This window comes from Aptenodytes patagonicus, chromosome 23, assembly GCF_965638725.1.
Source record: "Aptenodytes patagonicus chromosome 23, bAptPat1.pri.cur, whole genome shotgun sequence".
Lineage (NCBI taxonomy): Eukaryota > Metazoa > Chordata > Aves > Sphenisciformes > Spheniscidae > Aptenodytes > Aptenodytes patagonicus.
The window spans coordinates 369,367-397,349 of NC_134971.1; the positions used below are offsets into that span (position 1 = coordinate 369,367).

The following is a 27,983-nucleotide window of genomic DNA, read 5'->3' on the forward strand; positions in this document are numbered from 1 at the left end:
AAATAAAAACACGGAGGGAGCTTTTTCATTCTAACATAGAACAAAGGCTTTTATTGCACTTCTAGAAAAACCTGCATAGTCCTAACAAACAGGATTCCCCCCCTCCACTCAGAACATTTGGTTTAAAACAACTGCCGCCGCCGCCGCTCAAACGCCAAGTACAGGCTGCCCCCAAAAGGAAATGCAAACGGGGCACATTTTTTACAGAAAGTCAACTGGAAAAAAAAAAACCCAAACCCCACCACCAACAAAAAAGGAGCTGATTCTAGCCCTCGCAGTTGTCATCAACACTAATCCGGCACTGAAAAATCCACCAGAGGCGAGAAGGAAGTTTGCCTTCCGATCCGAGAGGGGAATATCCTTTGGGGCGGCGTGATCTCCCTCAACAACCGGTAAGCTATCGCTGTAGCACGATTGTGCGGGAGACAATCTTTACAGCCCCGTCCCGTCTCCTGTCGCTGCCACTAATTGCTCGTGCCTTCCTCAGAGGAAGACTCCTGCATATTGTCTTTTAAAATACAAAAGGCAAACGCCCGCTTGACTCGACCAAGATATGCAGCTGCACGCGTGACTGCCCCCACGGTAGAGAGCGTGAGCCACCGTTCCCCTCCGCCTCCCGATCACACAACTCGGACTCCTGCTAGCAGGCGCTTGGCAAGATCTGAATGTATAATCTCTGATCATTCGGGTAGAGGTAAATGCGTCTGACAGATCAACGACAGCTCGCAGCCCGGCTCACCAGAGGAGCCGGTCTCTTGCTCTGCTGCCGTCACAGGCCCAGGGACCCGCGTCTAGAGAGCTGCCAGAACAGAAGAACCTCCTGAGATGGCCCGGGGACCCCACGGCAGGGGACGGTGCTGCCAGGGACCCAGCGCCTCACGCTAGCACAGTGGTTCAGGTCCTTCGCGTTACCGCTCAACGTTTTATCTCAAAAGTGCAATACTGCTTTTTATTCGTTCGTATTTACAAAGAACACAGCTCTGAAGCCGAATCGCCCCTTTCTCTTCCCTCTCCCTTTCAAACGCTGCCCGACGGGAGGACCCCGGGCAGGCAGGCGGCCTGCGGTGTGTGTACCACGCCACGGCGGGGAGTCCGTGGTCTATTTCACAGTCACGGTCGAGGCCCCGTGAATGGACTCCATCACGGCTGCAAACCGGCTGCAGAGGTCGTAGGGGGAGTTGGGCCGGATCTTCGGGGGCTCTTTCAGAACAATGACCTCGGTGGAGCAGTCGAGGAGCCGGGGGAGTAACTCGCCCAGCTTCATCTGCAGTTTCGCTGTCAAGGGGGAGAGGATGAAACAGTCAGTGGCACCGCAACAGTAAAAGACCAGATGGCAGAGGGCTCCAGGGCCGCGAGCTAAAAAGCTACGACGCCTTTCAGAGAACCGTCTCCCAGCGCTGAAAACTGCCCATCTCCCCCAGGCAGGGATGAGCAGCGTCTGCCGAGGCAGAGGAGGCGTCGCACCAGCTGCCGGCCTGGGTCTCACTCAGTCCTCAAGTCCTGCCCACCTACCCAGGGCTCGTAAAGAGGGAAGGCTCCACTGCCACCTGGCTGCCCTGGGGACAGTGCCACGTCCCACCAGGGTATCGCGTTTTCCCAGCAAAGGCGCTGTACCGGCTGGCGAGTCAGAAGTAACTACGTGTTTCAAGGAGACGCTCAAATACTGACTTGGCATTTGAAGGAAACGGAGCGCGCTTTACAGCCCGTAACGTCTCAGACCTCGGCAGGTCAGCCCGTACTGAGCAGGCATCGTCCGGTCCTGGTAAAGGACTGTCCCCCAGGAGCAGGCCACACCGGTGCCACCGGACCGCGCGTTAAAGGACAGGCACTTCGGATGAAGGAACGCAGGCAGAAGGGGGTGACGCTCGAGCTAGCTCACATGACCCGGGAGGTGCAAGCAGCCTCCTTCTGTTTCTTTAAAATCTTCCCCGTGGGTAAACGCCGTTGCGGCAAGGCCAAGAATGGGAAACTTGCCTACTAGCATACATTTATCCAACTTTTGTTCTTTACAACAGCGCTTTGAGAATAAACCTCTGTGGTTTTGCCTTATTCTCCCGGGGCAAGTTTACCCCCTGCTAATGACAAAACCCCTGTAATGACTCCCCAAACCTTCAGACACAGATCAAGGGGGTCGAAACCCATTTCTCGTACCAAAAACAACCTGAGAGGAGTCGTGGGAGCCCGACTCCAGACTGCAGAAGGAAATACAGAACAAGAACAGCTATCCAGAACCGAAATTCAGCCATAAAATGACAAACCTCTCTTCAAAATGCAAAGATCCTCCGAATCTGCTCCCGCATCCAGTCTCCTGTAACGCTGGCCGTGTTTCTGGCCACAGGTAAAACCTGTTCCTCCCTCCCGAAGAGGAGCACACCTCTGCAACTCAGCCTGCCAGCGTTCACCTGCCATCTATGGGGAACCCTCCGTTCAGAAAGACAAACCAAACCCAAAACCCTTCTAAGGTAATGCTAAGCCCTTCTTTTGAAATTGGCTTTTCGCATTTCAGGGAAGAGGAATCCTTCTTCTGCAGCTTTAATGCAAAAGAAGATTAAATTCCTCTACGGCATAATTCAACGGACGATTCAAACACATTCCTCCTCTCAGAGTCGGAAGCACCCCGACGTGCTACAGTGCAAACGCCAGGGATCTCAGGAAGTGTTTTAAACGGTCCTGTAATTCCTTTCTAGTTCGGATCTAGACACTGCCCTGCCCACAAACAGCATGACAAAGGGCAGGCCGGCAGCCGTTCCCTACCGTCCATGTCTTCTCGTCCCAGGTAGGAGCACCAGCGGTTTCTCATGACCTCGATGGCATCCAGGTCCTCTTTGGAGATCTCAAAGTTGTTCATGAGGTGCATGCAGGGGATGATCAGCTCGTTCAGGATGGTAATGCCCTCTGCCACACGAGCTTCTTCACAGCTTACGAACAGAGATGCTGCCACCTCGTTCAGCTTCTAGGGGAGGAGGGAGAATCAGGGGAGAGACTTTCAAAAAGCAAGCATGGACCTCAGGTAACCAGCATGCTGTTGGGAAAGGCACGCAGCTCGGGCCCCTTCACCGATGGCCACGCAGCGACTAACAGAACCAGGCGCCAGGTTCTGGTGGAATAGCCACCTTTAATCACAGGAATTGCACCACAGGAAACAAACTGATAAATATATACATATTCATATACATAGGTGTCACTTACTATATATACGTACAGAGTACAGATAGCTTGTTTACAATTCTGGTTTTAAGATGCCGAGATCCAGATTCACCTTTACCCAGATTCCCCGAGAGCCGTATGGCACATTCTTTCATTGAATTATTATTTCCTAGATTTCTATACTACTTACTTTGCTGGTACTCAGTAAGGGGCAGAAGCCACGGTAATAGGCACAAGAGAGAGAGTTACACCGGGCTTGGCAACCATGGACCGTGAACTAAAAACAAAACGTCATTTTTATGCTGGTTTTTCGCCCCGGTGGAAAAGGACATCATCTTGCACTCAGAGAGAGAAAGCCATTAATATTAGAAATAAATACTGGGGGGGGAGGAAGCGAATGGACAGAAAACGATGCAACCACTGAGTTAACAACGCGAGCACCGAGTTAAAACCCAAGAGCACGTTCAGCAGCATCCGAACCATCCCTGAAAATGCAGCACGTTAACTGAGCCTGCTCCTGACAGGGGACGTGGTACGGTCCGATTCCCTGGGCAATGCACGCCGAGCAGCCGGTAAGTGAACCGCGCCACAGGAGCCGACGTCACCCAGGCTGCTCCCTCCCCTCCTCTCTAAGAACAAGCGTAGAGCTCCTCGATACAAACCAGGAGACACTTCCTTCTGTACAAGGCAATCAGCGACTCGTTCACTCCTCTGTTGGTTCCTTTCACCAGCAGCTTGGTGTTGCTTTGGTAGGCGTAGACCAGGTAGGTGAGCGACTCCTGGAACCTAGGAGAAGAGTGTCAGCTCTCCAGCCCACAGGCTCTGCCAGGGTCACAGCTGCAGCGCAGTCAGCCGTGGCAGCTCGGGAAATACTCTCCATTCGGCCCGAATGGTCACTAGGATCAGGCCCGACAGGAGAAACTCTATTTCCTTGCCAAAAACGAACAGACGCCCTGTGTCAAGCAATTAACGTTCCTTTTTGCCCAGTGTGCCAAACGAGCACCTTAGGAAGAGCCCCTGAAAGCCAAGTTGGTGTACAACTTAGCCTGAGCGTGAAGACCTTTTTCCATATTGCTCCAGGAACTTTGCACTTTGGGAGAGTGCTCAAAGACGTGCAGGTGGTCACGTTTTCAGTTCCTTTACATATTTCTAGCTTATAAACCCCTGGTGAGAAAAGAGAACAGCTGACAGAGAGTAGGTCGCTTCAGGGAAGCTCTAACGCGCTCTCGCCCAGCCTCTCGTCAATTTGCCCACCTGAATTTGGCAGTTCATCGCTGGTAACCGCCTCAGAATTCAATTCTGTTTCCATCCATGAATAATTTCTGAAAGCCAGTTTATTTTCCGCATTGGAAAAATACTTTTCAAACTACAAACCTTTCACAAAATGGCACTGTCCTTCTCCATACTGCACTATTTATGTAAAATACAGGTTCTGAAACAGTAGGGAGAAAAAAAGGCCCTTTTCAAATTCTTGAGAGTCTAGAGAACTCCAAAGCCTGTGTTTGCGCAACGTAGAACGTCCAATTCAAGACAGTTTAATTTTAATACAGGAGTCCAAAGCCGGGGGGGGGGGGAAGTAAGTGATGGCAATCACTCCTGCAAACCCATCTCCGGAAATGAAAATACCAAGCTCTGCTTCAGAGAGGGAAAAATTAGGGGAAGCTCTAAGAAACTAGCTAGTACCTCATCATAATGTTTAAACTGTTAACCGAGGTTGGCTGTGGATTCGAGAAAGGGTGATCAGCAAGTCAAAAAGAAAGCCCATTGGCCTCAAACACAAGACTGAGCTCAAACTGGCCATCGCGGGTCAGAAAGGAGGAGTTCTGTCACAGCGGCCTCTATTTCTAGGCTATAGCTTATCTCATCCAAACACATAATTAAAAGCAACTTACTTTCTATTCTGGTAGAGCTCCAACCCTGTCAGCAGGTAAACTGACACCTTGCGAAAAAGGCTGTAGTCTTCGTGCCATCTCTGTTGAGGAGCAGCAAGAAAGCTGAGCGTCAGCTTCACCCGTAACAAGCACACGCGCGTTTGACATTCCTTCGCAACTCAAAAGCGTATCAGATTTTACCCTTCGAAGGGTTTAAACATCTCTCATAAGCGACACATACATCAATTTAGTCAACTGCACGGACATTCCTCAAAGCTCAGGAGATTTCCAGTGTATTCCTTCTCCCTTTCTGCATCCTTCCACAGACACGCGCTTCAGACAGCAAGGAAGTTGCCGACAGGCGCGCCAGCGACTGCTGCATTGGCTGGCGCTGCGCTCCCCGCTTCCCACGTGCTGCTTTGGACAGCACCAGTTGTGACAGCGCGAAGGATCAAAGGCGGCCCTCTGGTCCCTTACCTTGTACTCCTCCATATCGACATCGTCAGGACCGATTTCTCTCAGCTTTGCTCGTGCTACCTTCATAATGCTAATTGACCTGCTCCGTGTAAGCAGAGATGGAGAAAATCAGAACAACGGCCCCGGCTGCTTCCAGATGAGAAAAGCCTCATCTCGGAATCCACGGCACAAACCTTTCGTCGTAGCTGAGGTTTTTGTCCGCAAACTGCTCAAGAAGGGTCCGTTCCACCACCTGCTGGGGAGCATTGTTTTGCAGGAAGTAAACGAGCACGTGCTGCAACCGGGCATCGTTCTGAGGGGTCGGGGTCTCTTTGGCGAGCAGGTAGAGCCTGGAGTACTCCTCGTGGAACGCCTGCCAACGAGACGCACGTACTCACACCTCCACTCTCCTGCCGTGGGAATGCCGCAGCAGCCGATACGAAGCTTAAACCCGTCCTGCAACGATGGGATTCCCGCGGGCGATACCTAGCCTCCGCTGCTTGGTTATATTCTAGCGGTGAACGGAAGCCTACGAACACCTGGAACTACAAACAAAAGGCATCCACACCAAGGCAAACCACATGCATGAAGCGTGCGCTTTTCACAAGCCCCGAGGTGGCGAAATGCCTTTCAGAGAGAGGGGGGCGTATAGCTGCCTTAGACAGTCTTGGTAATCCTCTTGCAAGTGCTGAGGTTGTCCACATCGATTGTAACACGCTTGTGTCTCTAGTAAGGCGCAAGAGCCTCTTGTGATTTGTACTCCCGTAGAGTAATAGCACGGGCGATTTCTCCCATGCGGCGTTTTTAGTTAAATCTACCTGCCTGTAAAATCTAACACCACCAGGTTCAGTATTCAGCAGTGCTTATTCTTTCAAATCCCTCTGTTCAACGCATACGTTTCTTGAGGACACATTTTACAAGAGAGGTTGCAGTAAGCGTGCACGCTCAGGACCAAAAAGAAAATTTCATGAGTGCTGGTTTATTTTCTGACGATCGCACTGCGGTCCTAGACAACAGATTCTGAAAGGCACGCAGAGAAAGTCTACGTTTTATAATCCAGATCAAGAGAGAATTACCAATACTAAAAGAATAAGCAGAATAAATAGTGGAAAGTAAAAAAAAAAAAAAAGGCTGCTGTTTCTCCTGGGAGGAGGGAGCTCTTACAGGCTCTAAGAATTGTTTGGAACTGAAGGACGTGTTGTCACAATACAAGAGCAGAAACAGAAATGCAGGACAGAGAGGCCATTAACTAAAAAAAAACCCTGCACAAATCACTCCCTTCGCATTCTCGATTAGGTCAATATAGCATAGATTCTTCATTCTGTGAAAGCAGACATCCATACTACTGGATTTAGCAAACAAATAAGATACCTTAACAAGCCCCGCTTCAGACCCATCTCGATCAAAGGTCTGGCGGGCTTTTGCAATAGCCAGGATGACACCTTGCATGGCCGGACTCAGCATCACCTACCACGGAAGCAGGAAAAGAAGCACAAACAAGAACAAGGAAAACGGTAACAGACAGGGAAAGAAGAGAAGGCACGGTGAAGGAAGGAATAAATTTTCGAAAGATAAGGTTTACAGGCAATCGTATGAATACAGGTGGAATAAGCCACAGCTGCGATTTACTTGTATGCTACTTACTCCACCTATCACGTGCACTTTACATGCAGGGTTTTTTTAAGCACTTAAAGGTCTAAAGGCTGGTCACTCCGAGCCCTGAATTTGTACATTCAGCAAGCGAGAACGTAAAGCACGCTAGCCAGAACCCCTCCGTGTCCCATTCAATCTTCTGAAGCAATACACGTAAGAGAGCAGTGCCTCGCAGCAGAGCATTTCGTTGTGCCAACTTCACACGAGCATATGTTAAACGTACTCAAGGAGTAACGGTCTCGGTATTTATGTGAAGTCCGACCGCACTTGTGAAAAAGACTGAACTTCCAAAACACCGCTTGAGTACGTATGAGTGCGGTTAAACAGTCGGATTCAAAAAAATCAGTAGCCAGGCTACTGTCAGTTATGCCATTAGCGGTTAATGTTCTCTGAGAGAGGGGACGAAACTCTAACTGAAGACAGTAAAGAGGCTTGTAAATAAATTAATGCCACTAGGATCGATTTTGATACAGTTGTGCCAGAAAGACGACTTCAAGGAACAACGTGCAGATCTAACGATTGAGCGCTTTTACAGAGCTGCTTTCCTGATGGCGTTTAGAAACGAAATTACCGAACGATTTGGTCTGGCCGCCTTCGTTTCCACAGTGGGAACACGTACTTTGCAAATGGCATTGTTTCCGTGACAGACTACTATCGCACCCAATCCTGGGAAAGCTCAAAGCCAGCTAACTACAAAGATATAGGTTAACGACCGGCCGTAATTAACCCCTGCACTTGGATCTGTACCTCCTCATTATATCCGTCTGCATCGGATCTAACGGGAATCTTCCCCACGCTGGGGATTTCCACTTCAGAGACCTGTGAGCTAGTTTGGGCAGCAGACTCTGTTTCCTTAGCGTCCTGTGGTTGTTCTGCCTGAACTGTAAGGGCTGTGTCTCCCGGTTGGGCCTTCACTGGTTCTACCTCCTTGGGCTGTGGCCAGGAAGAAAAAGAAGAAAAGGAGTAAGAAAAACCAAAGCAAAACACAGGAAAGCAAAAGGGGACCGAGTGCAACGTGGCACAGCTACAGAATTACACAGAAATGGAAAAAGCAAAGGTCTGTCAAGGAGAATAATAGAGAGACACGAACGGGTTGCTTCCTGGGCCAGGGCCCAGCTCCTACCTCGCAGAGAGCTGCCTCAACGCCGTTCTTCTCATAGGCGTCGGCGGTGTTTGCAATGGCCTTGGCAGTCTGCTCCTTGGCAATCATGGCGTGTTCAGAGGAGAGCGAGCGCACGCTCTGCTCACAGACCGAAGACTGATCTGTTGGGACAGAGGTGTGGTATTAGTGAGCACGAACGGCAAGATTTCTTCTCCTCTCTCGTTCTCAAATGTTGTGTAGCTTGTCTATGCAGGATTAAACAGCTGCTGCGTTCATCCCAGAGGTGAAGGCATTTCACCGTGAGCTTGTGCGTACCCCTTTTCTGTGGGTATGGCACACACCATCAGGGATTGCCGAGTAACGCTTTCCCGCTCCAGAGGACGGCACTCCAACATTTTCTACTCGATATTTATTAAAAAAAAAAAAAAAAAGGTCTGGAAGTGAAATGAGATTAGCCCATTATGATTATATGAATGGAAAATAGCATTTCTGGTGACAAGCCTGGAAGGATGCACATGCAAAAATAGCAGAATAGCCTTCCGTATTGCCAGGACAGAGCCTCCACCAGCTGCCTTTGCTACCTCATCAACAGTTTCTCCTCGATACCTAGAAATTTATGCAAGGCTCCGACACAGCGGTAGTTTTGGCCAGCTGGCTGTTACTGGTTTCAACACGGTTTGCAAACTCAGACCTGGTATTACCTGGTCCTGATTCAGAAGAGAGGTCCTGCGACTCAGAAGCAGGTGAAGGCTCCATCTGAGGAATCTTGCAAGATTGCTCCTCCTCCCACTCCTCGGCCTCCTGCTCGAGTCGCCAGTTGTCCTCCTGGATGTAGTGTCTCAGCTCCGGGGGCAAGGCTTCAACTTCCTTCTCAAACTGTCCAACCTCTGAGCCATCATCCTTGTCTGGAAGAAATGCAGGACCGGCATATAACAAAACACACAGTAGCAGGACACCGCCATTAGAGACTAAACAGATACGCAATATTATGGAAAGCCACAGTCAAATTGGCCGAGGGATAAATGGGGAAAAAAAGCAACTTTCTACTAGCTTTGGAATTCAAGATGGCTCATAAGCAAAAGTGCAAAAGTAAAGACGAATCGACAGTTATCTGAAACAAAAACCAGTTTGGTTCTACCACTGGATGGCATTTATCACGGAGAAATTCCAGAAACAGCGCCTGCTGATGCAGTAGGTCAGAAATCCATCCTTGTTCAAGGGCTACCACTGTACAGGCGTCCTGGTTTCGGCTGGGATAGAGTTAATTTTCTTCCTAGTAGCTGGTACAGTGCTGTGTTTTGGATTTAGGATGAGAATAATGTGATAACACCCCGATGTTTTAGTTGTTGCTAAGCAGTGCTTACACCACTCAAGGACTTCTCAGCTTCTCGCGCCCTGCCAGCGAGAAGCCGGGAGGGGGCACAGCCAGGACAGCCGACCCAAACCGGCCAAAGGGATATTCCATACCATATGATGTCATGCTCAGTACATAAACTGGGGGAAAGCTGGCCGGGGGGCGGGGACCGCTGCTCGGGGACTGGCTGGGCATCGCTCGGCGGGTGGTGAGCAACTGCATTGTGCATCATTTATTTTGTATATTCTTTTATCATTATTATTATTTTCCCTTCCTTTTCTGTCCTATTAAACTGCCTTTATCTCAACCCACGAATTTTACTCTTTTTTTTTTTTTCCCTTCTCAATTTTCTTCCCCAATCCCACTGTCGGGGGCAGGGGGGGAGCAGCGAGCGAACGGCTGTGTGGTGTTTAGCTGCCTGCCGGGTTAAACCACAACAACAGGAAACAGTATTTAAACTGCCAGTAGCCGGAAAATTCACAATTCAGCTGGAGACGTCGTATCTACAACACTACATAGTGTATAAAGGTAGGGAGCTGGACGGATTCCATAGCGTGAGTGTCACGCTGGTATTTCTCAGCACTTTTTAGATCTACTTCAGTATTCAGTTCTAAAACTGCACAAAACCCAAGCAGTATCAGGTTTAGACAAGTCTTAAAATTTATCAAAAGCAAATGGCAATTCTCTACGCCAGATATTTCTTATGCGCCCGTTGTAAAAGCAAAGTGTCTTTGAAAAACAACAAAAAATGCATTAAATGGGGGGGGGGGGGGGGGGGGAATCATGGGTTCATTTCAGAAACGGAACTGCCATAGGAGAACAGACAAAGAACAACCTCCAGATCCTCATCAGCCACATTTAGCAATGAACAGAATGCCAGTTCGCCATTGTTTCTTGCTATTTATTACATCAGAATGAACCACGCGTGAAATTATTAGGTTCTTCTACAGCTGTTTGCCATGTATAGTGCCACGTGCACGATAATTTCTCCACATAACTATTTATACATTGGCACTGCGAACATACTTGCAAGTCTAAGCCACTGTTACCAATAACTCATGCGCTAGGAAAGGCTGCATAAAAAAAGCCCGTTTAGGTTCAATATAGCGATATCGCTAAAAAACAAGCCAACAAGTCGGAAAGGGTGATAAAAATGGGAGAAATAAAGTAGGAGGCGTTTCACGTGCCCTTATAAAAGAAACACTGGCATATAAACTGTATAAAGAGTCAAAGTGAAAAACACCAGCAGTAGATGCATGTTGAAAGCGGCGAATGGGGAGCTTGAATATTCATACACATTAATAATACATAAAGTACTGTACCTAATCTCACCAGTGCAGTTCTTTCTTCAGTTTTCAACCCTATCAGGGATTTAGAAATGAATCGAGTACGGAGCAAATTATTTCACTTCTATCTGGGGTGAAGTTTTTTGCGCAGTCAAAAGACAACTGTGCCAAAGAGAAGCTGAGGAACGTAACGATCACGCAGGCTAGAGAGACACGATAATACACAAATGTCTAATTAACCAGCAGATTTGGCTCCAGTACCTGCAACAAAGCGGGACACCTTATCACTTATGTACATCAGGCAGTAGGCACTGGCATTCTTCAAGCCTCCGAATGAATCTCGCTCCAATTCTTCCCACGACGATTCCGTCACCGAGATGTCATTGTATTTGAGCCAGCTTTTTCGAGGCTGGTCGTATATGTAGGCCCAGTAGTGACCAGCATTTGCTTGCCCTTCATGTACCAAGACCGCGTGCAAACGATAGGGAACCTGCAAGTTCACATGGACATAGTTTGCAGACGTACTTTTAGCAAATGAATTTGTCCGACCTCTGTACGAAAATTGCAAATATGTTCATAGCTGCAGCCTGGTACAAGACTCTCGATTCATATGGTACATTTCCTACTAAGTGAGAACTGGCTTTTAAGGGAAAAAGCAACAAGACTTTCATACAGAATCCTTTCTCTGCTTCATCATAACGTTGGGATTTTTTTAAATACAGTAAGGCAGACAACTTAAACTGACGGCTGCTGACAAAAAACAGTATCGGCCACATCAGTTTAATATTTACCTAACGAAGCTGCATTTCTTACCTGCTGGAGGAGAGGGTCGCAGTACATCTGTTCAATGGACAGGTTGATTCTGGTAATAGACTCCTTCAGATCTGCCAAGAACGTCACGAAGGAGAGAAACGCGTCACAATTAATGACTACTCATCAGGCTACGCTGGCCCCGTTCACTTCGAAAAGTTTGAAGCCACGCAGTAACTAGCAAATACACTTAACGCCAGGGCTGAAGCCCGCACAAGAGTAGTTGTGGATCACGACTCATCCAGGTGAAGCAACAGAGGGGAAATCAGGCTGGCGTTCAACAGAAAAACCACAACAAATACATCCAGGGCCAACCTTGCACGTCTTGTTCAATCTCGTTTCTCCATCGCTGCAGGCACGTCCGAACAAGGTTCAGCTCTTCCTCGGAAACCACGTGAGGAGCTGGCCGTTCAGACATTTCTGCTGGCGAACCAGAAGGCTGGAGCGGCGTACTCGATTTTTGCTGCGGCGAGGGATTTGCCAAAAAGAAAGCTGCATCTTCAGTCCCAGTATCCTTCCTTTCTAGTATGCTGTGAAGCAAAATCCAAGAGTAGTGGACAGCTTTTTCAGTCTCTCTCTTGTTTTTTCTCTTTTGGGAAAACAATATGAAATAAAGCAAACAACAACTGCTCCAGAGCCAGAGCAGGATTTCCCTCCCAGGACGGTACAAAATGTAAAGAGAACAATTACGTTGAAATGTACTTCTACCTTAACAGACCAAATTGAAATATGGGACAAACAAAAGCTAAAATGCTCACAGACCTCTGTAAGCACGGATCCACAACGAGCAATTGTAAAAATTCCTTCCCCTACTACTACGAAACTCATGTATTTACTCAGCTTAATTTAGAGCGTAAACCAACCATGCTGGCCAGGTTTGTAACAGTCCAATATTGCAGTAATTTACTGGTTGATGAAGCAAAAAAATTAGTAGCCTAACCAAAAAGACCACATAATTTAACTCAGAATTGCTGCTTAGACAAGGAATATGGTGATGCTTTTGGAAAAGGAAAAAGAACAGACTAGATGCGGTGTTATATTTACACAAACAGAACCAAATCACGAGCAAAGTAGCGACTGACTACTTGCACGGGCATTCGTACATTACATCATGCTCACAAGTGCTCGGATAAATAATCCGCTTTTAGAATCACAGAATTGTAGAATCGTTTAGGTTGGAAAAGACCTTTAAGATCATCGAGTCCAACCGTTAACCTGGCACTGCCAAGTCCACCATGAAACCACGTCCCTGAGCACCAGGTCTACACGTCTTTTAAATACCGCCGGGGATGGTGACTCTACCACTTCCCTGGGCAGCCTGTTCCAATGCTTGACAACGCTTTCGGTGAAGACATTTTTCCTCATGTCCAATCTAAACCTCCCCCGGCGCAACTTGAGGCCGTTTCCTCTCGTCCTATCGCTTGTTACTTGGGAGAAGAGACCGACCCCCACCTCGCTACAACCTCCCTTCAGGCAATTGTAGAGAGCGATGAGGTCTTCCCTCAGCCTCCTTTTCTCCAGGCTAAACAACCCCAGTTCCCTCAGCCGCTTCTCATCAGACTTGTTCTCCAGACCCTTCACCAGCTTTGCTGCCCTTCTCTGGATGCGCTCCAGCACCTCAATGCCTTTCTTGTAGCGAGGGGCCCAAAGTTTAGAATGCAAACCAGGAGCTTTTAGCTGAAAGGCAAAGCGTTCTCCTACGAATTATTTTTATTGCTGTTTACTAACCCGTTCGGCTGCGAAAGCACGTCCAAAACACGAGGCTCAGCTTGGGACTGCAGGAGTGTTGTCTGAGGGCCCTGAGCAGAAGAAACAACTACAGCTGGCTTTGTAGCGATGAATTCGAGAACATACTGGAGCATGTCGGGCAGCGGAAAGCGGGCTGGGCCAGAGCCGTATTTCATGTACCTACAGAAAAGACCAAGATGTTGCATGAATGAAGGAGTGTGACTGGGTGGTTAAACCTGAAGGGACAACAGAGGAGCAACAGGAAAGAAAAGTCCCGGATCGGGACGGAGACCGTTTCACCAGTGAAGGAAGGAAGGGAAAAACCCAGGTGATGCAAAGGGACGCACTCACCACCTGCCACCAGTGGACCTTGGAAGCCTTGAGGCTGCGGGGCGCCGCCCAGCAGCAGCCAAAACACCGGTGTGCTATCAGCACTGTTTTAGTCACAAAAACAAACCGGCTGCTGTGGAGACAATTAACTCCATCCCAGCCAGACCCCGCAGGATGCTACACGCAGGCCTAAACATAAACTGTTTTCATGATGCCCACCAGAACCTCACCGAGCACGGACACCACCAGGGCTACTGCGACGCAGCGCACCTCTTTGCCTGCCACTTGGTTCACAGAACTGTCATTTTAAAAAATGAAAACCATAAGCAAGTTTAATGCTGATCAAAAGGACTTTTTACACAAAGCACCTGGAAAATGAAACCTTCTGGTTGTCCACAAACCAGATCTTTGCTATCGATCTCCTTCCTTCCCCAATCCATAATGCCAAATGCTAAGCCGGAGGGGACATCTAATATAAAAAATAACGTAGATTCTTTTTAATGTATTACTGGGCTTCCTCACTGAAACTTGCCAACATAGCTGACAGTGACAATTGTACTGTTTAAAGAATTTTCTTCTTGTAACAGCATCAGTAATATTCAGAAACCATCAAAACCACGAGTTTTGAAAATGCACTTCTCGCTCCACACTTCTCGGAACAAACCCGGTTCCGTTTGTCCTTCCTCTACAAGTTTCTCCTCTATCGGAAAGCTCATTCGAAAGGAAGCATTTGCCCGCTCCCACAGGGCACAAAAATAAAGCTAGCTGACTACTTACCCTTCCAGTTTCTGCTGCAGAATCACCATTTTCTCCTTCAATCTCTTCATTTCTTCTCTCTTCATCTGAATAAGCTCTTTACTGCAGTAGAGGTACCTGAACGGAGAAATAGAGCCCCGCCCACGTGAGATTTGTTTGCCTCCAACATCCGCAATCTTTCATAAATATTTTAGAATCCTTCCTTGCTCACCCATACGACCTTTTTAATTTCTTTAATTACAAGAAAGCAATAGCTTTAAACGTACCGTACAACAGAACAACTCACCTGTCCATATAAATAGTCTGGGGAAATTCTAGCTTGGTGTGAATTTTCTCTGGCTGTCCTAGTGACTGATTGAACTCAAATCGGGAGAGTTCAAAGGTCAGTACTGGTGGGAGTTTTGTAAACCAGCGCTGTAACAAAAGCAGAAATGCCCCCAGAGGGACTTGTTTTAAGATGACTGCTAAATGGCACATTTTAGACCGATCCTAAATGATTTTAGACTGAGCCTAAATGTCTGTCTGTCTTTAAATACCGATGTAGCATATATTTTGTTCACGGAGTGACTAGTCAGAAAGCCAAATTTTACAAGATTAAAATTTCCGCTTCCATTTTACATTTTTACCGCGAAAAAGCCTCATAATAGCTTTCAGAAAGTTACTTTTCATTGCCTGACGCATCCAGCTTGATGGATTATTAACAGGTCCAGCACTGAATTTCACAAAATTAGCAGACGCTACACAAACTCTGGATGTCAGCTATGAGCCTCCAAGAGAGTTCTTTTCTAATGTAGATCGCATGCAATGATGAAGAACAAAGCGGAAGTCCTTAAGCAGTGTCCGATTCCTTATCTTCTCTCGGTCTATTTACAAACTACTCAACTGAGGAGATTCAGAGAAGAAACCCCACTGTCTGTACGTTTCGTACGCTGTTTCAAAGAGCCATGCCGAAAGAAAAATTCTCGGTTGAATTTACGCTTCCTCTCTCCCTTCCTGGGTTCACAAATACTTCCAGCATCCACTGCCAGAAGTTTCCTTCACCTACCTTAGCATGGCACCACCCAGACAATGCTCCCTGCTGGACTCGGGATGAGCACACTAAGCTCGTTTGCCTTTGCAGGACTCGTGTCAGATGTCCTGCCACAATAAATCTGCCCCACACCAAAGTGCAACAGCATATCTGTAGGTCTGAAATATTGACGACGAAAGTGTCTTTTTTTTTTTTTTTTTTATCATTTTTAAAAAACTTTGGAAGGAAATGGCCAGGTAGCAGAGCTTTTTGAGAAGAAGCCCAACCTTCAGAACAAGAGAACATAAAAACAGAGAAGGAACGATTTACACACCTATTGTCTAGGAGAAATGTAAGTTCTCGTTAATCCCACTGGTGCTTTGAGCTTCAGTACACTCACCTACGTTCTCAAAAGACAAAACGCACCTTATTCTCTACGTCCCCTATCATGCAGTCCTCTAGCCACGACATCCTAGGAAGTGAAATTAAGATGCAAAGTTTTTCCAGCCAGATTTCTCAGACATAAAGCCAGAGCCTTTTCCTTCTATCCGTACAAAGAACGATTAAAACATCTCCACGATTAGTCCGATTTCCCCTTATCTTTCGGAAAAGGATCTGGCAGAAGTAAAAAGCTTGGATTGAAAAGAACCTGCCCGATTAGCTCCCTACGTCCCTTTGCCTCTGGCACCAGCCTACATCAGTTTCATCTACATCTGCTGTAAACGCGTTTGAACAGCTTCAGGCAGGAACCAGGAAAGCCAGAAACAAACATTTGAGTCCAGAGTCGGACAGGGCTTGCCCGCCCAAGACTTCATTTCTCCTTTGCTAGTTTAAACCACAGCAACACATTTTTCAGACATTCTCACGGAACTGAAAAACCTCTCCCTGCCCCCTCTACACCAGACACCTTTGCAAATTTCTTAACGTTACTTCCCCGTCTTTCTCTACGCTAACTTCTCAGCTGCTCTTACACATGCGGGATGCTGAATGTAATGGTACACCTGCACTTTCTACTTTGCTGCAACTAAGTATTTCATGATTGGTTCGTGATTCGCGAGATTTAAAAAAAAAAAAAAAAGGAGAAAAAAAAATCAGCACAGTCAGAAGATAAGAGTGAAAATGAGAAGAAAAAACACACACACTGTAATAGGGAGAAAGATACAAATTCCAAATGGCATACCATAGAGTTAAGCACTGTACTTTTACCCTCCGAAAATATGGAGGCAGTGGTTCTCCCCCTACTCAGGTACAGGTAGGCTTCAACAGAAAGAGAGAGACTTTATCACACTTGCATCAGAAGCAGATGTTTACCTTTTTAATTTAAAACAAACTCCTCGAACTGGTTATATAGGACAACACATCTTTACAAATAAGCAAAGACTTAGTGTCTCACCATGTAACACTGACATACATTTCTGCGAGATTCCAGGTATCCAGAAAATATTTTCTATTCGATTCTTAGGGAATGTTTACAATTGCCATTTAAAGTTATCAAAATATACTGAGACACCCCTGCGCTGTATGCGTTGCATTTTTCTGCAGCAGGCAACCAAAAGCTCAAAAACAAAACGTAAAACGAACCTCCTGTCCATACTTCACTGCCTGAGATGCTGTCGCCTCATCCATCTCTCCCTCCACCATGGCTCCTTCCAAGCACTCATTCAAGTTTCGATAACCATTTACCTGAAGGGGATACTGACCGAAGGCTTCGATCTTGGAAAAAGTATTGCCTGGATGAGACGGAAACGATACAAAACCCGTGAACTAATAACTTCAGAGAACAAAAAATCTCTGCTTAACTCAGGAGTTTGTTGTCAGCACCAGTCAGAGGCGCTACTTGCAAGAACCGAACCGCATATAGCGCTCTGTATACACATCTGTCAGGGTAAGGCTCCTTATAAACAAGTGCTTTCAAATACACGAGCGCTTGTGAGTTCTCAGAAGACAGACTTTATAAATGCTACAGACAATTTTATCAAGAAGACTATTTGCGAGTTTAAAGAACTAGGCAATTCCATCAGGAATCTGCAACAAAATCCCGTGTCATCACTGCTAGAAATCGGAACGCTCAAAGGAGTTAAAAAGTGGATCTACCAAACCCTTCACTCACCCTCGTGGACACCCTCAGTCAAGAAAGTCCCGTAGAAAAGTTGTACCATCGGGTTTTCAGATTTGTCCCCAGGGCTCCTGTTTCAGAAAGAAAAAGCGCACGTTCATTTGCAGCTGTAGGCTGCAAAAAAGCCCCAAGTCATAATCCAAGCCTTTGCTTGGGAATCTTCCTACAGTCAAAAGTAAAGCTTTCTGTCCAAGCACGAAATACAGAGGAAGCTTCTTGACTGTTTCCATACTCGAAAGCACATTCTAACACTTACACTGGCAAGGTGGGGGGGGAGGTTAAGGCCCTACCTTGTGAAATGCAGGTGCAAAAACCCAAATCTTTCGCGTACGCCAGTTCTGTTGAGTTCCCCTAAAAAGCTTATTTATTCTGCAGGCCATACTGGCATCGAATAAAGTCCTACGCTTGTGTACAGAAAATGTACATACGACGCTTCATAAGCGTATTTCAAGCTTAAGGAGCATCATCCTCAGTAAACAAAAAAGCGCTCTCTCATTTACTCAAAATTTTCACGTAAAGCCCTCTCGTTTATTAAGGCGTCGCATTTAAAATCTGTTTCTCCTCAGTGTCAGGCCAAACTCCCGAGATCACAAAAAACTCACTTGACGTTCACAGCAAGCTGGAACGCGTCCTCCAGCCAGTCCAGTAGTTTGTGTGTAAATTCACTCACATCTTGCTAGAAGAGAGACAAAAGTCGAGAGTCAAACCTAGTACCAGCCAGAAAGCGTTTTCACGGTCTACCGGTTTCACGAACCTACTGGAATACAACCCGGCTGGTGTCGCTGTACCTACCCAGCTGAAAGAAGTGTGAAACTGAAGTGCTGTGCTGATTTAGACTGATAATGAACACTCTGCTCATCTGAAAACTAGATCAGAGGACATTATTGTGATCGCTACCCAACTACCCAGATGGCGCTGGGTAGAGCACTGTTACGCTGGCTGTTTAATTAGCAAGCACGTACATTTCGCCTAAATGACACAGGGACAGCTGCTTGTCAGTTGACAAACACGGGAAGAGGCCTCTGAAAGTAATAGCAGGATGAAGCGAAATAGGATTGCCGTGGCTGCAAGTGCTGTTTTGAAGAAAGCAAAAGGCTTTTGAACGCGGTTTTACCTGCTGTTCTTCAGCGGATCTAAACGCATCCCTCAAGAGTTCCAGTGCTGCAGAAGGGTCTACAAACTTACGACGTGTCCCCAGCATTAAAGCAAACAGACACTGAAGTTCTTGCATGAATGCAATATTTCTTTTTCCCTGCATTGCAAAAAGAAGAAAAGCCAAACCCTTCCTGCAACTCAAAAAAAGCCGCATCTTAAAACAAAGTGCTACAGAATACTACATGCACATACCTTAAGAGGTACGCTAACAACCAAGGAAAGAGGAGACATTAAAAAGGACAAAAGCAGAAAGACATGCGGTGTCATTTCTTGGAAGCAATCTGGTCTCCCGATGGATGCACGGGAGCAAAAATTTAACCGAAACAAAACCTTTAGAGAAAAGAGCGCCCGAAGTCATAATTGCTAAAACAGAAGGCAAACCCCAGTGAATTTATGAATTTATCCTGTCTGCACTTTGGGTTTTTCAGAGCATCAAGAGCACACGTGAAAGCAAGCAAAGCAAAGTCTCTTAAATGGCCACAAGCTAGAACGATATAACAAGCGAAGGATAATGCTAGGTATGCCTTTTTCTCTAAATATTTTCTAAGCACCTTCTGCTGACCCGTCTCAGAAGGTACTGGGGCTAGAGGAGGGACCTTCAGACCTGCTCAAATGCCAGTTCTTCTACGGTGCATGCGAACAAATGAACAATCTGGAGCTAGCACAGATGATTTATGGGACAAATTTCTCCCCGCACCACAGTTAGAAAGAAGCTCTAGAGGAAAGCTTTCCGAGAAGCATCTGATTTTTTTTCTCCAGCGATTCCATCTTTGGAAAGTATTTCCCCAATTTGTCTTTAACGCAGCCTGACAATTTGAAAGCCATTAGCATAGGCACAGGAGTCTCAGATGGCCCCAAATTAAATCTCCTTAGAGAAAGAGCAGAACCGTATACCACAAAAGCGGGAAACTTTACAGAGTTACTTGATGAAAACTTACAGTGCGACTATGACAACTTTCAAGCACATTTTGTGGGAGGGAGTACCCAAGGACCAGCCTCCGAAATTCTGGCAACTGAAACAGAGACTGAAAGGAAAGGAGAGGCAAAGACCAGTCAGCATCTGCGAGGATTTGACTCACTGCAATTTGATGCCCCCTTGTCGCTCTTTTACTCGACAGCTTTTTGTTACCTTCTAATTCTTCGATGGCCTTGTGTTACTAAATAAACATTTACGAAGTGAGCAGTCCATGTGCCGGACCAGCACATTCGCACCCACCAAAGAACAAAATCTCATCCTGCCATTTCTAGGATATATATAACCATTTCAGGAAAGGGTATTCTATTCTGCAAAGGCAAGCTTAGAGAAAGGATCCAGGAACAAGTCACAGTGAGAAAGGAGCCCGTCCGAAGCTTTCTTCCTTCCTCTCAAAGCTGGAGACATATGATTGATTAACGTCTATCTGCTGATGTGAGACGGTTAGAAGAGACAAATCCGCTTAGTTCCACTTACTGTTGTCTCTTCTTGTTTAGGTTATCACTAATAATATATGCTGCCTAGTTGCTTATTCGTTCGAGCATCTATGCCAGTGTATTCCATTAACTGGAACATGATACGCCACGTATTATGGAGCCAACAATAACTGCAGTAAAACTGAATTATCAGTTCACTTTGCCAGTCCAGCTTCTGTCATTCAGTAAGCATTTGGACATCGCTGCACCAAAAAAACCCTACATACGTACAGGCAGATTATATGTATCTGTATCTATTTTTACGCAGTCTATTCAACTGCTCTTTGGCTCTTTCTGAGCACGGCCAGAATAAATCACAGTCATATCAAGTAAAAACACAAGTCTCATTTGAGCACGGTCACATTCACTCATCTGCATACGATGACCACTTCACAGAGCTGTTGCGTATTTAATTCTAACTGATAAACATTTTGACTCCAGGACCGCAGCAACACCAGAGGAACTTTTCTATCAGGTTACCTGTATGACAGCGCTAAACCAACATGTATTTCCAATATTTTTCATTCCAACGGGCCAGTCGCCCACTCTTCTCCAGTCATTCTGCTTGGGGTTCTCTCCCCAGACTTCACAGCGTTTCCTTTTGGAGCGATTTTTGTTTTCAGCAGAATGCGCTTCCTGTGGTCTGTCACAAAAGATGCACACCGTGCTGTAAAACATCATCTCACAAAGATTCTTGAGAACTACGGGAATCGTACTCCCCTCTAGTGACAAGCGGGACGCTAGAGCCGGGCGCTGTCGGGTGATACCCAGCGCAACAGGCAACAGATGTCTTATCTGACTCCAGAAAGGTTTCGGCTCTCGAGTGAGGTGGATGGAAAACATGACTGCAAGACAATTTGGAACGATGGAAGAAGGTAATAAGATATGCGTGTTTTTCTTCATGAACTAGCTGCGTGCAAAACGGGTGCCCTTAGCCATTATTGGAGGCAAATCCGACCCGCGGTAGAAAGGAGACGGCTACGTAGTGACTGGCGCGAGGTGAATCGACACAGGAGATTTCAAGGTGCTTTTTCAGCAGGTGCCATAATGCCAGCAGAGCATCCTTTTGTGTGGCACGTCAGCAACAGCAGCAGGGACTCAATAAGCTACGACTACACCTGCTTTTTCTATTTCGACCATCACTTCGCAGTGCTGCCCCAGAAGTAAAGGTCAACTACCCAGAAGGCAGTAATGACCCAAGCACCTTCTAAAAGCAGTAGGTGTACATCTGGTAGGGGATTTATGTTTGTCTTGCAGTTACCAGCTTAAGGATCCACTTACGACACCCGGGAAAACCAAAACCAATTTACGGACCCACTGACCTTTCAGCAGCATCTCTTTCCGCAGCCTGAGCTTTTGACGATTCCAGTGGTCTGCAGGCATCGGCTGCGTGGAGGTCATCTTTGTTGTTAGGGGTAAGTGCAGCAGTAACATCTGGAAGCGGAGGCAGCGTTCTGATCAGTTTTCCACCAGGAGCAGGCAAATGTTCTCTTTAAAAGGAGCTTCTAGAAAACGTTGCACCTCACAAATATGATTTTTCAACCGACAGAGCGTCATTTTCTAGCTCAAGTTTTAAATACAAATCCTCGTAGTCTGGATCGTGCTAGGAAACCTAAAAAGCCATTGAGTGGGCTGGATGAGGAGAACAGGACAGACCGTGCAGCTGTGTACTGGCCAGATTTCCTTACACCCAAATTCAGAGCTTGAGGGAACATTTCAAATCTCTTGAAATAATGAAACAGGAACATCAGCTGCTGCTTACATGTGCTGTGCCTTGACAGCAGTGTTGACAACTGACACTGTTTCGAGAAACAAAGGATTTCAATAAAATCGGCACAATCACACAGAATCGCCTTCCTTCGCTCGTGTCGGGATGCTCAGCTATGAGTCATTTCACGTACTAGCTAGGCAGGAAAGAAGGAGAAAGGAAAACGAGTAGTTCTGGAAGAGGTGGAAGCCTTACACAGTGGAACAAAGGGCAGCCGCACTGTTCCGGGTGTCGCTTCAAAGCTCCCAGCACAGATTTTTGGCATTGTGAACCTGTCCGGTGATAATTTCACCCGGGAAAGCTCCAGTCAATAGATGTGTCATTAGCAAAAAGGTTTAAAGAAACTATTCTCAACTACCTCAGACTACAATTACACTTCTCACATCTAAATGTACCAAACTGACGGCCCGCTTTTGCCAATACCTGTAACGTTTATAAAAACATTTTCCAGGTAGTCAGATTGCTAGCTCACACAACATTTTAAGTTTTCATGAAAACACGATACTAAACACTCAATTTGCCCGCTCTGCCCACAGGTGCTGTTAGAAAGAAACGTACGATCCTTGTCAGTTCTCCATGCTGCTCGCTCTGCTTTAGGAGCTTTCTGGGTTTTCTGTGTTAGCCAAGACCAACCGTTTGAAACAACGATAGCTTTGTAACTACGATGTGTCGCCTACAAACGCTATTAAAACGCTATTAAGTCACTTTCCTTTCGGACGCAGCTCTCCTCTGCCAGGAAGGTTTAGCCCCCTGGGCTGTCCCATGGCAAGTGGCGAGTACTGGCAAAATCAGATCAGCACCAGGACAGGAGCCGGAGGGACTCACTGGCAGAAGCAGGGCGGACCGATACTTCCCCCTTTCGGCTCAGGCCGAAACAGGTGAAACCTTAAGGGCGAGGAGAGACGAACCACTTACTTTGTGGGAGCTGTTTGCCCACAGCGCTCCCTTCCCAAGCGGACGGCTCTGCAGCAGCCGCGTCCTGAGCCGGCTCCTGAGCGTGCTCCTCCGTCAGGAAGGTGACCGCTTCCATTAGGTCTCCATTAGCAGCCTAGCAGAACGATAAGGGGGGGGGAAATCCATAGCGCCAGGCTTACTTCATCTACGTTTGCATGACATTTAATGCATCCGTGGTAGAGATAGGCACACCGCCACCAACTCTGCTTTCTCTGGCCATGGGAGAGAGCTATCTGTTGGTGACAAGCAGCAGTAAAAAACCAAGAATAACGAAGGCTTGAATTTCTCTATCGGAAAGCACTTTGGCTTTATTACTAGGACAATATAGACTCCATTAACTAATTTCATTTCCCTCACAAGAGATTCGAGTAGTCGCAGGAGGCCTGAAGCACGACAGGGTACTTGGCCACCGGGAGAGACTCACAGGAATCAAAACTCTCCGTGGATTTCAAGACATACGTCTCTTACTGAGCTAGGGCTTTCTTCAGACCATCGCTACGGGCTAAACTCCTTTAAATTTATTCTAACATTTTCTGGACATCACTTCTCGATGAAACATTTAAGGATTTCCTTAAACAAGCCTCTTTGTATATTTTCAGCACAGCCCATGTCCTGCTGCTGCATCTCAAGAGGATGGACGGCGTCTGATGATTCCAGACCGACGCGGTTGCAGCCAGTTTAACCCTACAATTTATAAATACCGAAACATGCACTGTGAGGAGGAATCTTTCCAGGTAAACGTTGCTTCCCCGAGTGCCTGAGATTCCTGTGTCCCTTCACTCTGGAGCAAAGGTGACTGTTCTGGTGACGGGCAAGACAACCACCAGCCACAAAGCATACCGATGTTATTGCACCTGTCCAGAACTCCTGAAGCAGTTTACATGGAGAAAAACCTACTCTGACCCACTAAGTTTGTGTTTACCGTAATGCACGGATAACAGCCCCGTAGGAGCGAAACTTCCAGGAAATGTTTACAATGTTTTAGCATAGCACACGCTGCTGCAGCAGAGATTTTAAGGTCTACCGTTAGAAAAACGAACTGTTCTCAACTTAGCGTGGGGTTTTTGTTTCAGATGTGGATGAATACGTACGAACCCCAAAACCGCACATTCCCTGCTGACACCAACAAACGCTGGCCTCGCGTTACCTGTTTTGCCTCACGAGTACACCTGAATGAAGCACAAGCGAGGGGCAGAAAAACAGCGGAGGATTTACCCTTCACCTCCTACGCCAACCAAATTATTCCACACAGCACACGCTGTATTGCTTTCACGGGCCACGCACTGACTAGTTTAGCGAGGACAAGCTCATTATCAGCCCACAGACAAGCCAGCGAACATCCAAGCCGCGCATTACGTTTTGAGAGAGCCCGAACTTGCCTGACTTTTGGGACAAATTCAGAGGTCTCCTTTCCACAGAACAATGACAACAGGCACAAACCTTTAGAGCCGCATGGAGGAAAGCTGAATCTTGAATTCCTGTGATCTCTTTCAGCTGGTTTAAAAGCATCTGGCAATCCTACATGCAAGAAATAAAGAAAGCTCATGTGAAAAGGTGACCAGGACAGACATCAAGCTGTTTCTGCAAGGCTTGCCGAGGGCTCACCGGAGTATTGCTTCCTTCTTGCCTTTTTACTGACAGATTGACACAAAAACCCAGTCACGCTTGCCTGATAGTAATACCAACGTCAGCTTGAACATCGCACTCAATTTCCCCCCTCCCCCCCCCCCATATACAGACTAACGTTCAATCCGTCGTATCCTCATGAGCACGTCAGCAGGCCTGGGAGGAAACGCCGTTCCCCCCCCGTCGGAGGCACCGCACCTGCGGTGGGAACGGGCACCCCCTCCCCCAGGCAGCAGCGGCATGTGCAGCGGGACATATAAGGAGGCTGCGTGTTCTCAGGGCATCGGCGAGGGGCTATTTTAAGTCTGGCCACACATGCCACTTGTGCATGTCATTTCTCACCGACAATAAGGTGTCAGAATAAGGGCCCGAGAGGCTGCTGTCGCTTCTCCTCCCCCTACCACACAGGCCACCCGAGGTTTGGCGAGATACCCGGCTCTAGGCTCTAAGCCACGGCCGTCAACCTATTCTTTGACTGGTTCAACCACTTGAAAACAACGATTACAGAAATTTTCTTTAACAGACTTATGAAATCTTTGCAGCCTTGGCTTACCACAGGAGCGGTCGCTGTGCTTACCAAGCCACAAATAACTTCAGTCAACCGGCTATCGGGAGAGGCAGCTCTCTACGAGGAGCCCCTTCCAGCAGCGAGGCCCCCTGTCCCACCACACCCCTTTCGCAGCCAGAGTTCAGCTGCTGCCGCCAACGGCTCCGTTCGGCTGAAGTGCGACGCTGCGACATACAGCTCCGTAGCACCGGCACTGCACGTAGTATGGGAAGGACGTTACAACAGGAAAAACAGCCGGGACTGTATCGCGTATGCCGGATGTATAAAGGCTACCTAGGATCCTGCTGTCAGCACGGTCCAATGAATCCCAGTTTCTTAAGAGCGCATGTTTAATTAATCTTAACCAACAACGTCAACTACTTTTTTCAGCCGTCCATCCATACCGCTGACGGATGCTACTCCACACACAAATACCGTAAAAATAGGACGTATCCATATCGGTGGTTAAAACAAACAAAAAAAATCCTAGATTATTTGTTGATGGGAATTCCCCTGACAAGTTATTCGTGATATTCCCACCTGAAACACTACTTTTGCTCAACTTTTACAAGAAAAAAGGCGCGTGTGTGCGCACACCTTCCCCCCCCCAACCCGTCCCGCGCACTCTTTCAGTCCTGAGAAAAGCCGAGACGTGCCAGAAAGCCTCGGGCCCAGCCAGGGGCACGATGAGGAACCGCACGATAAGGAGCCAAGGGTACGAGGCCCAGGACGGGCACACTTTCACAAAGGCAAACCACTTATATCATGTTGCTAATTTTGCTACCTTAGCGAGTGGCGTGCTTCTGGGCTAACCCCACCTAACGCTGCTGGGCGTATTTTTCCGTTGGAGGAAAAAAACCCATGCTAACAAACCGCGTTACAATAACAAAATCTGAGGCAGGACAGGGCATGATTTTCAGGGTTTTTTCTGCTTCACCAAAAGGAGGATTTAACAAAGGCTGCCGTAACCATAAAAGCTAATTACCGATCCACCGCTCTACGTTACCACTTAATATTCCAATGACTTCCAGCGCGATTTTGTTCAGCCTTTGAGAAGAAAGGTTTGTATTAACAGTGGAGAGCTTATCCCGTACAAGTTTCGAGAGGCTTGCAGCCGACTGGCAGCCCACAAGAGCCACCGGGAACCACACTCTGTGCAACAAATTTGTTAAGTTTTTGGGGAGTGCGCGTGGTTTTGTTGCTACAACTAGTCTGGTTGATCGCTTTTTGAGGTTACGCACCGTGGTGCTTTAAAACAAGCTCCAGAGCTGGTAATTAACACCAGCGTGCTGCTGCTATTAATTCATACTGCACTTGAAAAACCAAACCAAAGTCCTACCTGCCGGAAAAATAACAACCCAAACCAAAATGCTATTAGTATTAAATTACAGCAACAGGAGATGAGTACAAAACCAAGAGACTGAGAGGAAGGAGGGTACTGGAGATAAAGATTACAGTTGGCCAGTGAGCGATGAAACTGAAAGGTTTTGCCATTTTCTCAGCTCTAATATGACTCACCGTGCTCAGTAGTAGTTTGTTTTGATGAGAAACTGCAAGCGGGGAAGGGAGCTAGGGCAGTGCAGGAGTTCAAGGGGGTTCCAGAAATAACAGCGCGCCAGGAGGAGGAAGGTGGTGGCGGCCACACAGAAGAGGCACGCAGAGCCACGGCCTTCAGCCTCCACACCTCAGCTGCGCTTTTTATCACAGCGGGAAAATGGATACGAAGAGGACTAAAAACCCACAGGCGGCAGCAGGAACAATGCCTGCGTTCCTGACCGAGGCTTTTACAAAGCAATATCCATCACGGGAAGGAGCGGTGGCCAGCGAACGCCTCCTCCATCACCATGCGCTCCTGCACATCAGGCACTGTCCTGACATCGTCCCTGCGCGAGTGGGAAACAGCTGCCGCACAAACGCAGTTTCTAAACGCACAATGAAAAGATCGATACCCTTCCTCCCACCCACGGCTTTAACGCTGGCCTCTCAGAAGCGTTTCTCTCGCGTCCCGAGAGCGCGGGGATGCTACAGAGAAGCGGAGACGCCCCTGTAAGGTCGGGACATGCCGGGCTGCACTCCCCTGTGCACGGACACCGACCTCGTGAGCCGAGAGCACGGCGGAGGAGCGGCGAGCCAGCCGTCCTTTTCAGCGCTCGGGTCCGGATCCCTTTAGAGACAAATGACGCAGAGCCCTGAGGTTTAAGAGCAACAGGTTTTGTTAACGGGTATCAGAAGACGCTGGTTTCGTGAGAGGGAAAGGAGAAAACTAATTCCTGCTCTTTGCAGAGGAGGAAGCCGTCGTGAGAAGGCCATCCCGAGCCACCCGCGCGCCCTTCCCACAGGGCAGGCGGCGCGCACCCCGCAAAAACAAATCACGACCGCGCCGTTACTTCGTCCACTGAGGTTTTACAGGCGAACGACGCGTCAAGCCCAGCGCGCGCCGAAAGACCGTTTCAAATGAAAGCGCTGAAACACGGCGTCTGGCGGCAGACCGAGGCCGTCGCCCTGCGGGACAGGGCCCGCAAGGCCACGGAGAGGTGCCTGCCCGCGGGCAGGGAGGAGAGCGCTGGGAACCCGCACCGAGCGGGCACCGGGCTCCGGGCGGGGCCGCGGGGACCCCCTTCCCCGCGCAGGGCCGCAGGCCTGAGGAGAAGCGGGGTCGCGAAGGCCTGAGGTGCCAAGGCGGGAAGGGCCGGGCCCGGCGGCAGCCCCGGCCCCGTGGCGCCCGCGGCGGGCGGGAGCAGCCCCCTTCCCCGCACCCCCCCCCCCCTTCCCCTCGCCCCGCGGTCTCACCGCGCCGCCGCCGCCGCCCGGAGCCTGCAGCTCGGCCGTCATGCCGGCGGGGAGCGGAGCGGAGCGGAGCGGAGCG

At 47.9% G+C, this 27,983-nt stretch overlaps 1 protein-coding gene across 4 annotated transcripts; it reads right to left on the reverse strand.

Moving 5' to 3' along the window:
* Positions 1-21: 21 nt before the first annotated feature.
* On the reverse strand, positions 22-27,971 carry USP28 (ubiquitin specific peptidase 28). Of its 4 annotated transcripts, none has more exons than XM_076358575.1 (26): positions 27,908-27,971; positions 24,385-24,462; positions 22,906-23,038; positions 21,545-21,656; positions 20,703-20,865; positions 19,712-19,798; positions 18,733-18,870; positions 18,221-18,294; positions 17,613-17,689; positions 17,084-17,232; positions 14,780-14,907; positions 14,515-14,610; positions 13,408-13,587; positions 11,995-12,209; positions 11,683-11,753; positions 11,131-11,359; positions 8,931-9,134; positions 8,251-8,390; positions 7,875-8,060; positions 6,846-6,941; positions 5,669-5,847; positions 5,496-5,574; positions 5,040-5,119; positions 3,810-3,933; positions 2,755-2,953; positions 22-1,275 (listed from the first exon to the last, which is right to left on the reverse strand). In XM_076358575.1, the coding sequence occupies exons 1-26, from the start codon at positions 27,947-27,949 to the stop codon at positions 1,100-1,102; spliced, it is 3,435 nt and encodes a 1,144-aa protein (XP_076214690.1). In that variant the 5' UTR covers positions 27,950-27,971; the 3' UTR covers positions 22-1,099. The 4 variants fall into 4 exon arrangements, with proteins under 4 accessions (XP_076214690.1, XP_076214691.1, XP_076214692.1 ...); XM_076358576.1 differs by lacking the exon at positions 27,908-27,971 and adding an exon at positions 24,689-24,772; XM_076358577.1 differs by lacking the exons at positions 6,846-6,941; positions 7,875-8,060.
* Positions 27,972-27,983: the final 12 nt, after the last annotated feature.